The sequence below is a fragment of the Myxocyprinus asiaticus genome, chromosome 8 (genome assembly GCF_019703515.2).
Source record: "Myxocyprinus asiaticus isolate MX2 ecotype Aquarium Trade chromosome 8, UBuf_Myxa_2, whole genome shotgun sequence".
In the NCBI taxonomy this organism is placed as follows: domain Eukaryota; kingdom Metazoa; phylum Chordata; class Actinopteri; order Cypriniformes; family Catostomidae; genus Myxocyprinus; species Myxocyprinus asiaticus.
In genome coordinates this window covers 37471-52903 of record NC_059351.1, presented here as the reverse complement: position 1 = coordinate 52903, position 15433 = coordinate 37471, and the positions used below count along the sequence as shown (strand labels likewise).

The 15433-nt window shown below is 42.3% G+C and overlaps 1 protein-coding gene across 1 annotated transcript in view; it reads right to left on the bottom strand.

Moving 5' to 3' along the window:
* The window catches only part of LOC127445169 (male-specific lethal 3 homolog), a 52359-nt gene extending 37871 nt beyond the window's left edge, over positions 1–14488 (bottom strand). The window contains exons 1-4 of the mRNA XM_051705039.1: positions 14023–14488; positions 13129–13211; positions 10036–10131; positions 3629–3729 (exon numbers count right to left, since the gene is read on the bottom strand). Coding sequence (XP_051560999.1) covers positions 3629–3729; positions 10036–10131; positions 13129–13211; positions 14023–14292 — 550 coding nt within the window. The 5' untranslated portion in view covers positions 14293–14488. The remainder of the gene's footprint in view (positions 1–3628; positions 3730–10035; positions 10132–13128; positions 13212–14022) is intronic.
* Between the last annotated feature and the right edge of the window lie 945 nt (positions 14489–15433).

Genomic DNA, 15433 nt, shown 5'->3' with positions numbered 1-15433 from the left:
ATAAAATATCATCCTCTAAAATCTATTATGCAATCAATACATTACAGTGATTAACATGCTGAAAGAGTTGATATTTTACACGTGACATGTGAGAGACAGTACTTATCTTTAAAATGATCGTGTTATGATCCGATGATTGTTGGAAAACCAGCACACATTTCACTGTGAGGGTCCACTGATGATAATGCACTCGATCATTCTATCCAAAACAGCGAAAATTGGGGAAAAAACGACTGATCATCTTTTGATTGCGTCATCACGTAATCGATCCTGTATATTTTCAATAAAATATCTATTTTTGTAATCATCAGAGGCATCCCCTATTCTGTGGACTCTTCCATGTATTTAGAGCCCAGCCCAAGTCATTCTGTGATTCACAGCCGGAGCTGTCATTCAGACCAGATCAAAGGCACCAGAGGCGTCTCTAAATGCACATTGGCCATTTCACTGGATCGATCCAACCAATGGATCTCTAGTCACGCTTTGACTGGCAAGTCCTCTAAGCCAATAGTTTCTATGGTTACAGGGGCTGGCTGTGTTTAGTTTAGAACAGTGATATCACCCACTTGTTCATTTGGAGAGATCCAGAGGAGCGGCTCTGAGCCAAGCTGATCCATAATGGATGCTACTGCAGTTTGGGCATGACTTGTTATCAGACACCAAATATAATGTTTTTGCTGCTATTTTTGATGGATATATGCAAAAATATTACAATTCAGATAGATCGGAGTCCTTTTTTAGGACGATATATGCCATTTTGATGAGGAATACTCGATAAACCGGCGGGAACGCATGATCCGGCTAACAGGTTAAAGGCTGTTATGCACCGGCGCTCATCTATGCTCACGGATGGGCACATTTGATCATTTTATTGTTTCATTGCTATATTTAACGGCATTAAAAAAATAAAATAAACATTGTTTATGTCAGGAAAAAAAAATATATGTTTGTTAGAAATGTAAATAGTTGCTGGATTCCACTGTTAACAACACTTACATTGTAACCCGATTATTATAAAATATATTATTATAATTACAATTTGTTAAACATCTTATATAATGCACTAAAATAGTGTCTTCATGTGTGGTTTGATGGGTGATTCTGAAATTAGTTTTCACATACTGTATATATTACTGTCCCCCATATGACTTTTTAGGAATAAATGCCTAGACCTGTCCTCCATGAAACTCATCCTTTCATAGTATCATTCTCAGTTATATCAGGACATGGTCAGACAAGTCACTTTGGCTAAATAGTATTTTAATGCCAATTCCTGCCCAATTTCATATATTCTTCCCTCAAAATTATTTCATACAAAGAAGGCACTAGTTACTTTCCAATATATTTGAGCTTCTCTTATTCTGTTTGTATAGTATTTTGATTTATTCTGACTCTCGTACATAAAAATCACATGTAACCTTTAAAAAGCGACCAAGCTGGAAGGCATTATACACTCACCGAGCACTTTATTAGGAACACCTGTACACCTACACATTAATGCGATTATCTAATCAGCCAATCGTGTGGCAGCAGTGCAATGCATAAAATCAAGCAGATGCGGGTCAGGAGCTTCATTAATGTTCACATCAACCATCAGAATGGGGAAGAAATGTGATCTCAGTGATTTGGAGCATGGCATGATTGTTGGTGCCAGATGGGCTGGTTTGAGTATTTCTGGGATTTTCACACACAACAGTCTCTAGAATTTACTCAGAATGGTGCCAAAAACAAAAAAAAACATCCAGTGAGCGGCAGTTCTGTGGACGGAAACACCTTGTTGATGAGAGAGATCAAGGAGAATGGCCAGACTGATTTAAGCTGATAGAAAGTCTATGATAACTCAGATAACCACTCTGTACAACTGTAGTGAGATGAATAACATCTCTGAATGCACAACACGTCAAACCTTGAGGTGGATGGGCTACAACAGCAGAAGACCACGTTGGGATCCACTTCTGTCAGCTGAGAACAGGAAACTGATGCTGCAGTGTGCACAGGCTTAAAAAAAAAAAGACAGTAGACGATTGAAAAAACATCGCCTGGTCTGACAAATCTGGATTTCTGCTGAGGTACACAAATAATAGGCCCACTGCAGCCTCAGTTTTCTGTTCTTGGCTGACAGAAGTGGAACCTGAAATGGTTTTCTGCTGTTGTAGCCCATTCGCCTCAAGGTTTGACGTGATTAGTATCTGCATATCCCGTATCTGCATGATTTTATGCACTGCACTGCTGCCACATGATTGGCTGATTAGATAAATGCATGAATGAGTAGGTGTACAGGTGTACCTAATAAAGTGCTCGGTGAGTGTATATGGATTTGTTCACTTTCAAGGACCTAAGTCTATTTTCACAGACTTTCCTGGCCTTGAATCTATTAGCCCCAACCGACCAGCCTGCTAACTAACCGGGACATTGAATTCAGCCAATAATGCTCGTGATAAACAGTGAATCACCGGTGTCCTCTGCAGCTGATCTCAGTTGTTATATTTACCAACTTTGTTAGCTTTTCTTTCACTGTTGTCATCTTATTTTGTGCATTGTTTTGTTCTGTAAGGGGATTTTTTACCAGCTACTCACTAAGTTTGGAAGATCGTGGCTATCTGTTAAGTAAAACAGTGGGATTCTCAATCAATAATATTATATGCTATGGCAAAAATCCAAATATAACCACCTGCTACACCAATATTAATAATGATTCCACTGTTACAGTTTACAGAACTTAGCAAGTTAAGCCATAGATCATACAAAATAATGTAATTACGTCCTGTCCTCTTGATCGTAGATGTCATCTCTGGCAATCTTGTTGAGCAATGTAATAATGTTGGATTGCATTACTCTTTATGTTTAAATATGTCCTCAAAAATAGGAGTAAAAGCTGTAAACAAACACTGTGACACGCCATGTTTGTTTACGTTTGAGGTAGTCACATGAAATTACCACGTAGACAGTAACCCGTTAGGTCACCATTCAGTTCTCAGGTCAGTGGAAAAGCGCGGCCGGTTTATGATAAGCTCCAGATTGTCCCGGCCGTGAACCAGCGAAGCACAGGCTCGGCACAAGAACCATCGCAATTTTGGTGGAAAGGGCTATGTGTGTCTGAAATTCAAGTACTTTCAAGGACTTTTAAGGAGAGTGGGAACCCTGATTATGAAACCATTACATAACATTGTCAAAATGCCAGTTACTGTATACTGATCCTACTGTAAAAACATGATCCATTTTAGTAAAGGTAATGTGTAATTAAAAAAAAAAACCTTTTGGTTTGGCACATGGTACAGTGTTGGCTCTTTTTCTAGTCAGTGCGGTTGTCTAGTTATTTGAGAGGTTCGTCTTTCTCTATAGCACATTAATCTAGACTTCTCAGACATTTAATGGGTTGGATAAGTTTTGTGGTCTACATCGTGATAGAGGCTTGACTTGCACAAGTGATTCAGTCGTGCACTATCCTATCTGTGGAGCATGCATGACGTTCCACTCTTGCATAAACCAGGCTTCAAGTCGCAAATACGCGTTTCAGATGAGAAGCATTTTTAGCGCTAATAAAACACCAAATGTGAGATTGAGAAAAAGCAGGAAAAACTGCCGCGGTACTTATGAAAACAACTTTTAGTAAACATCAAATACTTACAAGCATCATCACTCTCCTCCTCTTCCTCTTCAGGGAGGGTCTTTAAGAATAAGTTAACACCTAGCAAACGACAACGTCGCTTCCTCCATCCCTTTTTCCTCCTGCCAAAAAAAACAAAACAAAAAAAGACCTTCAGCAAGACATTTATTATTAAAAAAAAGAATTACAATTACTATTTAAACTTAATTTAAACGTTTTATTCCTCAAACCTTGTTAATCCAAGAATCCTCCACTTGCAGCAATGACACCTTAGGAATTTTAGCAGTCAGTTTATTCTTCCTGTTCACTTCCCGTTTCTGCTGGTGGGTTGCTCAGGTTGCTACCCTGCTTAGCATTTTCTATTTTCACCATTTTAATCTTTAATCTCTGCTATTTTACTGCATGCATCTGCTTTACCTCTGCGTTTTTAACACAGCTTGTTGCATCGATCTCAAACCCCTGCTGCTCAGGAACCACAACACCTTATACAACAAACAACTGCGTGAAATCATGCAATCAGCACGTTATCGCTACTTGCACTGCATGTGACATGTTTACTATAGCTTCATCCGTCAGTAGTGCATTAACTAACATTAACATTTTAAAAATGTGTTCGTATATGTTGAAATTAAAATTAACCAAATGCTCTAAATGTATTGTTCATTGTAAGCAGATGTTAACTATTCTGTATACAGTATGTTGTTAACAAATGTAACCTTATTTTAAAGTGTTACTGCAGTGTCCATACTTAAGTAGCCCAACTGTTCAATCAAAATTAAATGTTTTTGAGCACCAAATTAGCACATAAGAATAATTTCTCAAGGACTGTGTTTTTTATCTATTTTTTTTATTTTTTTTATTTACTGCTGAATATTGAGCTTTTCTGACATCAAGTAAGTAAAATTCAAATTTTTAAATAAATACAATTATAAAAGTTATTTCAAAAACTAATAATAGCTTGCTGCATTACTAATGTTTAAGGTATGGTTTCTGATAAATGTAATCCATCTGGGGACCTCCATGACATTGTCATCCCATATAATAAAATCATTACCAAAACTATACTATTAGTTTGTACCGCAAAAATGAACATTTGGCAGGTTTGGTGTTTGAAATATTAGACATAATTTTTTGGGGCTGTGACATCTTTTTCCACCCAGTGTCATCCATATCGCTCCAAACCAGTGCCGTTCGTTTGTGCTCGATTTGTGCTGTTAAAAGAAACATCATAATGTTTTCCTTTCTTTGTATTTAACAAGCTAGCTTTTGGTAGCTGTGAAATCATGCAGACTACACTCCATATCAATCACTCTTACATGTTTCCATCGTTTGTGCTCGCTTGGTGCTGGTTTGTGCCGTGTTTGGTGTCATTGAAACCTTTATTTTTGGCAAAGACTTAATCTTTCACCTCATCAAACTCTAAATGCAACAACAAAAATTGTCTGTGCTGCAAATTATGGTTTGTTTATAGGACATATGTGACATTGCTGAAAGTTGTACATGTTTATATATGCCAATTATACAGCAGTTTTTCCGCAAGTAAACAGCCACAGTATTCAGCTCTGAACTTGCTTTTATTCTTTTTAATTTTGCTAGAAGCTGGCGCGACACGCATTGACGGCGTTTCTGCTATTTCATAGGCCTACTTGGTTACTAAAGTTAAAAAATATTTGTTTGAAATTTCAGTGCAATGTTTGAAAACATGTTAGGTGCCATTCACATGTAGATTACATTGAAACGTAGGTGTCTCGAGACAAACTTTTAACAGTTTAGGTTCTTTTTAACTTGACATGGCATCTAAAAACACTAGCAAGCCATCAAAGATGTCTGTCTAGTGCATGTTTACATTGAAAAACAATTTGAAAAACGTGGACGGACAAAAAACATGCTCGGTGTGAACAGCCCCTGAGAACAGTGCGTGAACATTGTTGTGTTGTTGTACGGTGCTGAACCAAGTAGCCTCTCTCTTATCATTTCTCTTATGAACAAATCAGATTTACAAAGGGCAAAGTAATACAGCAGGGAATGTTTCTTAATGCGTTGTTATAAAGGGATTCCACTTCTGTCAGCCAAGAACAAAAAACTGAGGCTGCAGTGGGTCTATTATTTGTGTACCTCCAGAAATCCAGATTTGTCAGACCAGGCGATGTTTTTCCCAGTAATTAACTGTCCAGTTTTGGTGAGCCTGTGCCCACTGCAGCATCAGTTTCCTGTTCTAAGCTGACAGTAGTGGTACCCGGAGGGGGTCTTCTGCTGTTGTAGCCCATCCACCTCAATGTCCGACGTGTTGTATGCTCAGAAATGCTTTTCTGCATAGAACTGTTGTAACGTGTGGTTATTTGGGTTACTGTCACCTGCTTGTCAGTTTGAATCAGTCTGGCCATTCTCTGTTGACCTTTGTCATTAACAAGGTGTTTCCGTCCACAGAACTGCCGTTTTTTGTTTTTGGCACCATTCTGAGTAAATTCTAGAGACTGTTGTGTGTGAAAATCCCAGAAATACTCAAACCAGCCCATCTGACACCAACAATCATGCCACGCTCCAAATCACTGAGATTACATTTCTTCCCCATTCTGATGGTTGATGTGAACATGAACTGAAGCTCCTGACCCGTATCTGCATGATTTTATGCATTGCACTGCTGCCACCTGATTGGATGATTAGAAAATCACACGAGTATGTGTAACTCATAGGGTTAGGGTTATAGGGAATACCCTTGAACAGTCCAAAAAAAGAATACTGATATTTGATTTGTGGCTATGATAATATCATGTACAATATCAAGAATCCCTTTACCTTATTAAATTTGACAGTAGTCTGAGTAAATGTGATGTGACAGGGGTGAATATGAGAGTTGTTGTTTTTTCAGTCTATTCAAAGTGTCACATCTATTGGTGCCAGCTGGAGGCCCTATGACCGTGACCCACCATAGCCAAATTCATATCATAAACATGATTAAACATATGGCTGAGGGTGTCAAATACACCCGAATACACTACAACATCATGTAATTTGATCCGTTGTCATGACAACCCTATTTAAGGTATCAAGAATTTGGTTACAGTCACATAAATCCCCTAGGAGTATTTAAAAGTTCAGAACCTGCAATTTTAAACAAAAACAAAAAAATGGCAGACTTCCTGTCGGGCAGAGCTAATGACTGTAATTATGAAAGTCCGCTTGATGAGAACAATAGATTTGAATCATAGCGTGGAACTTTTATCTTTAAAGGCACTTTAACTTTGAAGTACACCAGGGACTCTTATTTTGAAATGTTTGCGCTTCAATGCTTCCAGCTGCTCATTCAAACAAATAAGGGATATAAAATGTGCACTCCTTCAATGATCTCTACCGTATTACAGTATAAACAATTAAAAGTAAACATTGTCATATTTCATCATGAACAGTTGATCTTTAGTGATCGCTTTTCATACATTCCCGATATGGCTTAATGATTGTGAACTGTTCTGCAACAGCTGAAAACACTCACAAGCTTGGAGAAAATACAACAATGCCACGTTTTCACTAGGGGTGTAAATCAGACGTTTTATCATGATACGATCTTATATCGATTTTCTTGGCATGCGATCCGATATTTGCAGATACTTCAAAGTCTGCCGCGATACGATTTCTATTTGATTCGATTCAGGGTCCTGCGATCGATATTCAGATATTATGTGCCTATTTTACACAATCAATTAATTTTGTTTTGCTCTCAAAATGCAACCAAAATATAATTTGAATATTTTATTGAGCTCTCTGAAAAGTGCAAATATAGTATCCACATTGGGACATCCACCACATAATAAGGTACTTCAGATGTTGAAACAAATTATACAGATAATAATATAAAAATAACATCACACACAAGTGATCATCAATCATTTGATTACAGCTTATTTTTCAGTTTAATCCAATTCAAAGTACTTAATACCCATGACTTGTTTCCAACTATCCGTGCTATCAGCGGTTTTCTTGGCTACAACTTCCACAGTTGTAATGAAAATTTCCGTTACAGTTAAGTGTGATAAATGTTAGTAAGGGTGTTGATGTATAATGTGTAAAGTCTTATAACCGATGCTAGTGCTGAGCATGTGTTTCTCTTTCCACCATTAGTGCTGTTCAGAATGTCGGCGTTGTCAAGATGTTTCACATGATGGTTGAACTGCTCTATGGTACTTTAAAATAGCAAATTCTCATGTAAAATTCAAATGGGTCGCATGAGCAATGATATCGATAAAAGCCTGAATTAATCGCGCATGTGAGCCGCTCTGTGTTTGTCACGAGAGCTCACATTTTAAGGAGAACCCGGATGAAGCACGCACTGATCCTGCAACTGGTCTGGAGCTTGGAGACGGATAGCAGAGCACAATTTGGCTTCAAAGACCCCGCGCACATCCATGTCCCACATGAAAACCATATTTAACGCTCAAAGTCAAATGAATGTAATAAGTTTGCTTCATCGCCTGACGGAAATGCGTACGGATGTGGCTGACATGAAAGTATTAAAAAAAAAGGTAAATCTTAAAAAAAAAATGTCTATATTGATATTTACATGTTGTATTGATAACACTGGATCGTTGGTTATTGGATCGATGCAGATGGATGAATCGTTACACACCTAGTTTTCACTCTGAGGGATGCAGCGCTTGCATTTATTTAATTAAATCATATTCTTTTGAAGTTTGATAATCACATTAAATCATATCACGATTCCTGTCTTTCCACTCCCAAATTTAAAACAAAAGCCTACAAACAAACGTTTGCAGCACAGACAATTTTTGTTGTTGCATTTAGAGTTTGATGGGGTGAAAGATTATGTCTTTGCCAAAAATAATGGTTTCAATGACACCAAACACGGCACAAACCAGCACCAAGCGAGCACAAATGATGGAAACATGTAAGAGTGATTGATATGGAGTGTAGTCTGCATGATTTCACAGCTACCAAAAGCTAGCTTGTTAAATACGAAGAAAGGAAAACATTATGTTTCTTTTAATGGCACAAATCGACGGCACTGGTTTGAAGTGATATGGACGACATGAGGTGCAAAGAGACGTTACAGAACCAAAAAAAAAAAAAAAGTCTAATGTCTGAAACACCGAACCACCGCCAGTGTTCATTTTTGCGGCACAAATCAGAACATACGCAGCATAAACTAATGGTATTGTTTTGGTAATGATTTAATTATATGGGGGTGCCAACTTCACGGAGGTCATCTGGGGTGAAGCAAAGCCTTTATTTCAAGAACAAAACATCATAAGGAACGGTATCAACCTTATTTTTCAGCGTGACTAGGGCAACGCCATTATTCACCTTGAATATGGACCTCTTCCAGTTTAAGCCACCGCCAGCTATTTTAGCGATAAAAAAATACTACATTATGTTGCTTTATATTGTAGGCTGGCAATATATGTCATCATACTATTATCATTAATTATTATTTTCATAAACACATTTTAAGATTTACAGTTTATCACATTTTCCCATCGTTTCATCACACACTGTTGCACAGGCAGAATGAATGAGAGATCAGGCGCTGATCGCCTTTTGAAATAAATAAAGGCAACATCTGAGGTTTTGCAGATAAATATGAATGGAGGTTGACATGGAGACATTAAAAAAACGGCACTGTCACGCTCTCGGTAAAGTAGAAGCAGATTTTTTTCAATGCCAACACACAGCAACAAGTGAATACTTACAGGTACTCTTTTACTATAAATGCTGACGTTAGAAAAGTATCTGACATTAGGGCATTATTCTGCTGTACATCCTGTGGTTGTGTAATAGTTTATTAACCCATATCACTAAATTCTGGTCTTATTATCCTTTTTGTTATTTCCATTGTGGTCAATGACAGTAGAACTCTGTCACACTTGCAGGAAACGCATCCGCTTGCTTACATCTGCATTGCAAAATAAAGTGGATAGAGCTTTTCAGCTGTGAAGTCAATTTGCAGGCGAACCCGGAAGACTAATTCGCCATGGGTTCCCTCGGGAATTTCCTGTGGGGTATTACAATGGGGGTTTTCAACTAATGAGTAAAATAAGGCCTGTGGTAAATATTACTTGACGATACGTTGACGTATCGCAAATTCAGGTTTGAGGTATGACTGTGTGTAATTTATGTTGTAGAACAAAAATTCCACGTTTCGTCAAGTTAAGGCGGCATCTCCCTAGCCAATTTTGCAGGTTTATTCCAGCCACAAAACATGACCTCACTCAACTCAACTCACCTCAGCTACTAAAGCCATATTTCCTTTTTATTTTCAATGGCAGCATATCAAATTTAACATTAGTTACTGTTATTATTATTCTTGCAAAAGTCATTTCAGTGTATTCAATTTATAATTTGTAGACCAAAAAAAAAAAAAAAAAAAATCTACAAGACTGACAATAATGATCAAACAGCAGCTCAATTAAACTCACATGCGAGCCAAAGCTTTGCGTGCCAGTTTACGTTGTAAATTCCGAGTTTCTTCAGTATCTCTGAGCACATGATCCTCTGCAGCCCAGCGATCCCAACTGCAAAACAACACAACATTACTTAAGTAAACAGCATAACATTACTCCAGTCAACAGCGCAGGAGCGCGGCACTGCTCCAGTCAACAGCGCGGCACTGCTCCAGTCATCAGCGCAGGAGCGCGGCACTGCTCCAGTCAACAGCGCGGCACTGCTCCAGTCAACAGCGCGGAGCGCGGCACTGCTCCGGTCATCAGCGCGGAGCGCGGCACTGCTCCGGTCATCAGCGCGGCACTGCTCCAGTCAACAGCGCGGAGCGCGGCACTGCTCCAGTCAACAGCGCGGAGCGCGGCACTGCTCCAGTCAACAGCGCGGAGCGCGGCACTGCTCCAGTCAACTGCGCGGCACTGCTCCAGTCAACAGCGCGGCACTGCTCCAGTCAACAGCGCGGAGCGCGGCAATGCTCCAGTCAACAGCGCGGCACTGCTCCAGTCAACAGCGCGGCACTGCTCCAGTCAACAGCGCGGCACTGCTCCAGTAAACAGCGCGGAGCGCGGCACTGCTCCAGTCAACAGCGCGGCAATGCTCCAGTCAACAGCGCGGAGCGCGGCACTGCTCCAGTCAACAGCGCGGAGCGCGGCACTGCTCCAGTAAACAGCGCGGAGCGCGGCACTGCTCCAGTAAACAGCGCGGAGCGCGGCACTGCTCCAGTCAACGGCGCGGCAATGCTCCAGTAAACGGCGCGGCAATGCTCCAGTCAACAGCGCGGCAATGCTCCAGTCAACAGCGCGGAGCGCGGCACTGCTCCAGTCAACGGCGCGGCAATGCTCCAGTCAACGGCGCGGCAATGCTCCAGTCAACGGCGCGGAGCGCGGCAATGCTCCAGTCAACAGCGCGGCAATGCTCCAGTAAACAGCGCGGCACTGCTCCAGTCAACAGCGCGGCAATGCTCCAGTCAACAGCGCGGAGCGCGGCAATGCTCCAGTCAACAGCGCGGCAATGCTCCAGTAAACAGCGCGGCACTGCTCCAGTCAACAGCGCGGAGCGCGGCACTGCTCCAATAAACAGCGCGGCACTGCTCCAGTAAACAGCGCGGCACTGCTCCAGTCAACAGCGCGGCACTGCTCCAGTCAACAGCGCGGCAATGCTCCAGTCAACAGCGCGGAGCGCGGCACTGCTCCAATAAACAGCACGGCACTGCTCCAGTAAACAGTCATGATTCAGCTTCTATCTACAGACAATATGGCTAACTTTAGCATCTTCATTGGTTTAACTAAAGCAATGTTTCAAGCTCAGCGCGGAGCGCGGCACTGCTCCGGTCATCAGCGCGGCACTGCTCCAGTCAACAGCGCGGAGCGCGGCACTGCTCCAGTCAACAGCGCGGAGCGCGGCACTGCTCCAGTCAACAGCGCGGAGCGCGGCACTGCTCCAGTCAACTGCGCGGCACTGCTCCAGTCAACAGCGTGGCACTGCTCCAGTCAACAGCGCGGAGCGCGGCAATGCTCCAGTCAACAGCGCGGCAATGCTCCAGTCAACAGCGCGGCACTGCTCCAGTCAACAGCGCGGCACTGCTCCAGTAAACAGCGCGGAGCGCGGCACTGCTCCAGTCAACAGCGCGGCAATGCTCCAGTCAACAGCGCGGAGCGCGGCACTTCTCCAGTCAACAGCGCGGAGCGCGGCACTGCTCCAGTAAACAGCGCGGAGCGCGGCACTGCTCCAGTCAACGGCGCGGCAATGCTCCAGTAAACGGCGCGGCAATGCTCCAGTCAACAGCGCGGCAATGCTCCAGTCAACAGCGCGGCACTGCTCCAGTCAACAGCGCGGCACTGCTCCAGTCAACAGCGCGGCACTGCTCCAGTCAACAGCGCGGCACTGCTCCAGTCAACAGCGTGGAGCGCGGCACTGCTCCAATAAACAGCGCGGCACTGCTCCAGTCAACAGTGCGGAGCGCAGCACTGCTCCAGTCAACTGCGCGGCAATGCTCCAGTAAACAGCGCGGCACTGCTCCAGTCAACAGCGCGGCACTGCTCCAGTCAACAGCGCGGAGCGCGGCAATGCTCCAGTCAACAGCGCGGCACTGCTCCAGTCAACAGCGCGGAGCGCGGCAATGCTCCAGTCAACAGCGCGGCACTGCTCCAGTCAACAGCGCGGCACTGCTCCAGTCAACAGCGCGGAGCGCGGCACTGCTCCAGTCAACGGCGCGGCAATGCTCCAGTCAACGGCGCGGCAATGCTCCAGTCAACGGCGCGGAGCGCGGCAATGCTCCAGTCAACAGCGCGGCACTGCTCCAGTCAACAGCGCGGAGCGCGGCAATGCTCCAGTCAACAGCGCGGAGCGCGGCACTGCTCCAATAAACAGCGCGGCACTGCTCCAGTAAACAGCGCGGCACTGCTCCAGTCAACAGCGCGGCACTGCTCCAGTCAACAGCGCGGCAATGCTCCAGTCAACAGCGCGGCACTGCTCCAGTCAACAGCGCGGAGCGCGGCAATGCTCCAGTCAACAGCGCGGCACTGCTCCAGTCAACAGCGCGGCACTGCTCCAGTCAACAGCGCGGAGCGCGGCACTGCTCCAGTCAACGGCGCGGCAATGCTCCAGTCAACGGCGCGGCAATGCTCCAGTCAACGGCGCGGAGCGCGGCAATGCTCCAGTCAACAGCGCGGCACTGCTCCAGTCAACAGCGCGGAGCGCGGCAATGCTCCAGTCAACAGCGCGGAGCGCGGCACTGCTCCAATAAACAGCGCGGCACTGCTCCAGTAAACAGCGCGGCACTGCTCCAGTCAACAGCGCGGCACTGCTCCAGTCAACAGCGCGGAGCGCGGCACTGCTCCAATAAACAGCACGGCACTGCTCCAGTAAACAGTCATGATTCAGCTTCTATCTACAGACAATATGGCTAACTTTAGCATCTTCATTGGTTTAACTAAAGCAATGTTTCAAGCTCAACAACATTGTACCATCCGGTAAACATCAATATCAATTAACAAAATAATACAACAATAAAAATGAAATAATGTGAAATAACTACCGATTTTTATCTACATATATAGTTTCCCTCTTACCTTCTGTTCCAACCATTGAAATGAATCAGATATTTTGGGACCCTTTTTCCCTGGTCATCTTTGACTACCTCAATGTCAACAACCTGAAACGCAGAATACAGATCTTTAAAGTAACATAACTTTAAGCCTCGTCATGAAAAAAACGCGTGAATTCAACAAAACACTGATTAGCTGAGATCATTCCTCGTCCCCCAGTGTCCCTTAATGATGACGTCACGACTCTGGCTTAAGTTAGCTCACTTTAACTGTGAACACGCGTTTTTATTTAAAAAACAATTACTTCTGTATATCTCTGATACTGTTAATTTAGTGCTTTAATTCAGGATACGTCACAGCAGCTCAACTAAAAGTTGTTAAGAAACGCACACAAGCTAAATTGATGCGATCGCTTCCTATATTATCCCATGAATATTAAATCGTATTCGTTCAGTATAAATGTAACTCTATGCATTTAGAGGGCAAATAACATAACTCTTGAGAGTGTTTCATTGCTCCTGATACATGTATCGTCTCTTTAATCGAAATATCTTGTTTAAAGATGAGAAGGCCTCATACAGGGCGGATGCAGCTCGTAACTTTAGCGCGCTACCGTCTTATAACTTTTCATGTTTCCTTACCACAAAATAAGGCCATGGACTTTTAATGTTATAATTCTCACTTAAAACACACTTATTTAGCTAATTGTGTGCACAGGTTATTTAAGTTGATTATTATCTTTAAGAACTGGAGCCGCAATCCATTCCAGATTAACGACCGCGCCATAACTAGACTTTAATAATAAACATCACAAATAATCCCATTCATGCATGTGTGCAGACAACATTTACTGTCCGCAACACACCACAGAGAGTGTAAAGAACAAAAGTGTAGCAGTATAATCTGGCTGTAATTTACCTTTGCATCGTAGAGCACTCTGGCCTTAGATGGGTCAGGTTCAAAACAGAGGACTTTTTCTCCTTTGTGAAATTTGAATTTCATTCCCCGAGAGTTCATTTGTTCATCATGGCGATCATGAGAGGAGGAATCTGGACCCCCGCTTCTTAACCCGTTGCACTCCGGACAGGAATAGAGATGTGCGCACAAACTCAGAGATGATGTCGGTTTGGCCGCAGAAGTTTCCGTAGACAGGCATGACGCAAAAGAGTTACTGTTTGCAAAATGCATACGCGTATTTATGTCTAAACATCAAACTTAATTTTATACCAGTAAAACTAAGGCTACTTACTATTTAGCTCAGTTTCCTAATTTTGATATGCTTCGTTTTTTGAAAGATCAGCTCACAGTATTTTTTAGATAGCCCAAGTGACTGTAAAATGAAGCTTCCTTAAGCAATGGGGTTAAAGGGGCTTTCATTAAATGTACTGAAATTACTTATTACTCGAAGCTTCTGTACACGCTATAATTTACTGCTATCTGCTGGTCAAAAACAGGAAGTGCACATCCTATATGCTTCTATAACGGGAACTTTGACAACATATTTAATTTTGTAGCAATACTATTTATCAACGCTATATTGTCGTTTTTTCGCGATACTGTTCACTAAATGGTAAGACTAAATGGCTTTAGTTTCGAATTATGAAAATAATGTATTTTGCATTATTATAAAAACAATTATAACGTATGAGACTAAGTTAATAGACTAAATGATAATTCAAATGTAGTAACATTTTATTAATTGGTAAGTGAAGTTATTTGTTAACTGTATTGGGGTAAAACTTGTCCTGGGATTTGAGCTTCTTTTGAACAAAATACCAATTTATTTATTTATTTAGCAGAACAATGAACATTAACAAACAAATACAAACAGAATAAGGATTTACAATATGTACACATTGTTGTATTCACAGAAATAGTGCAAAAATAAAACATAATTACTCTAAGTAAATAAATTATTTAGAGAAAAACTTAATTTGAATTAACAACCTGAATTTGGACTGGAGGGTTTTGGCTTCTTCATAGCTTGAGTACTCCCACCACTGCGCCTGCCCCACAAGGGCATCACTGAACCCTTTCTGGATCCCCTTCAATTTGCTTATAGAGCAAACAGGTCTGTGGATGATGCAGTCAGTATGGGACTGCATTACATACTTCAGCATCTAGACAAACCAGGGACTTATGCAAGGATACTATTTGTTGACTTCAGTTTGGCTTTTAACTCCACTCACCTATGGACTAAATTAACCCAACTCTCTGTTCCCTGCTCCATCTGTCAGTGGATCACCAGCTTTCTGATAGACAGGCAGCAGCTAGTGAGAATGGGGAAATTCACCTCCAGCACCTGTACAATCACAGGTGCTGCTGATAC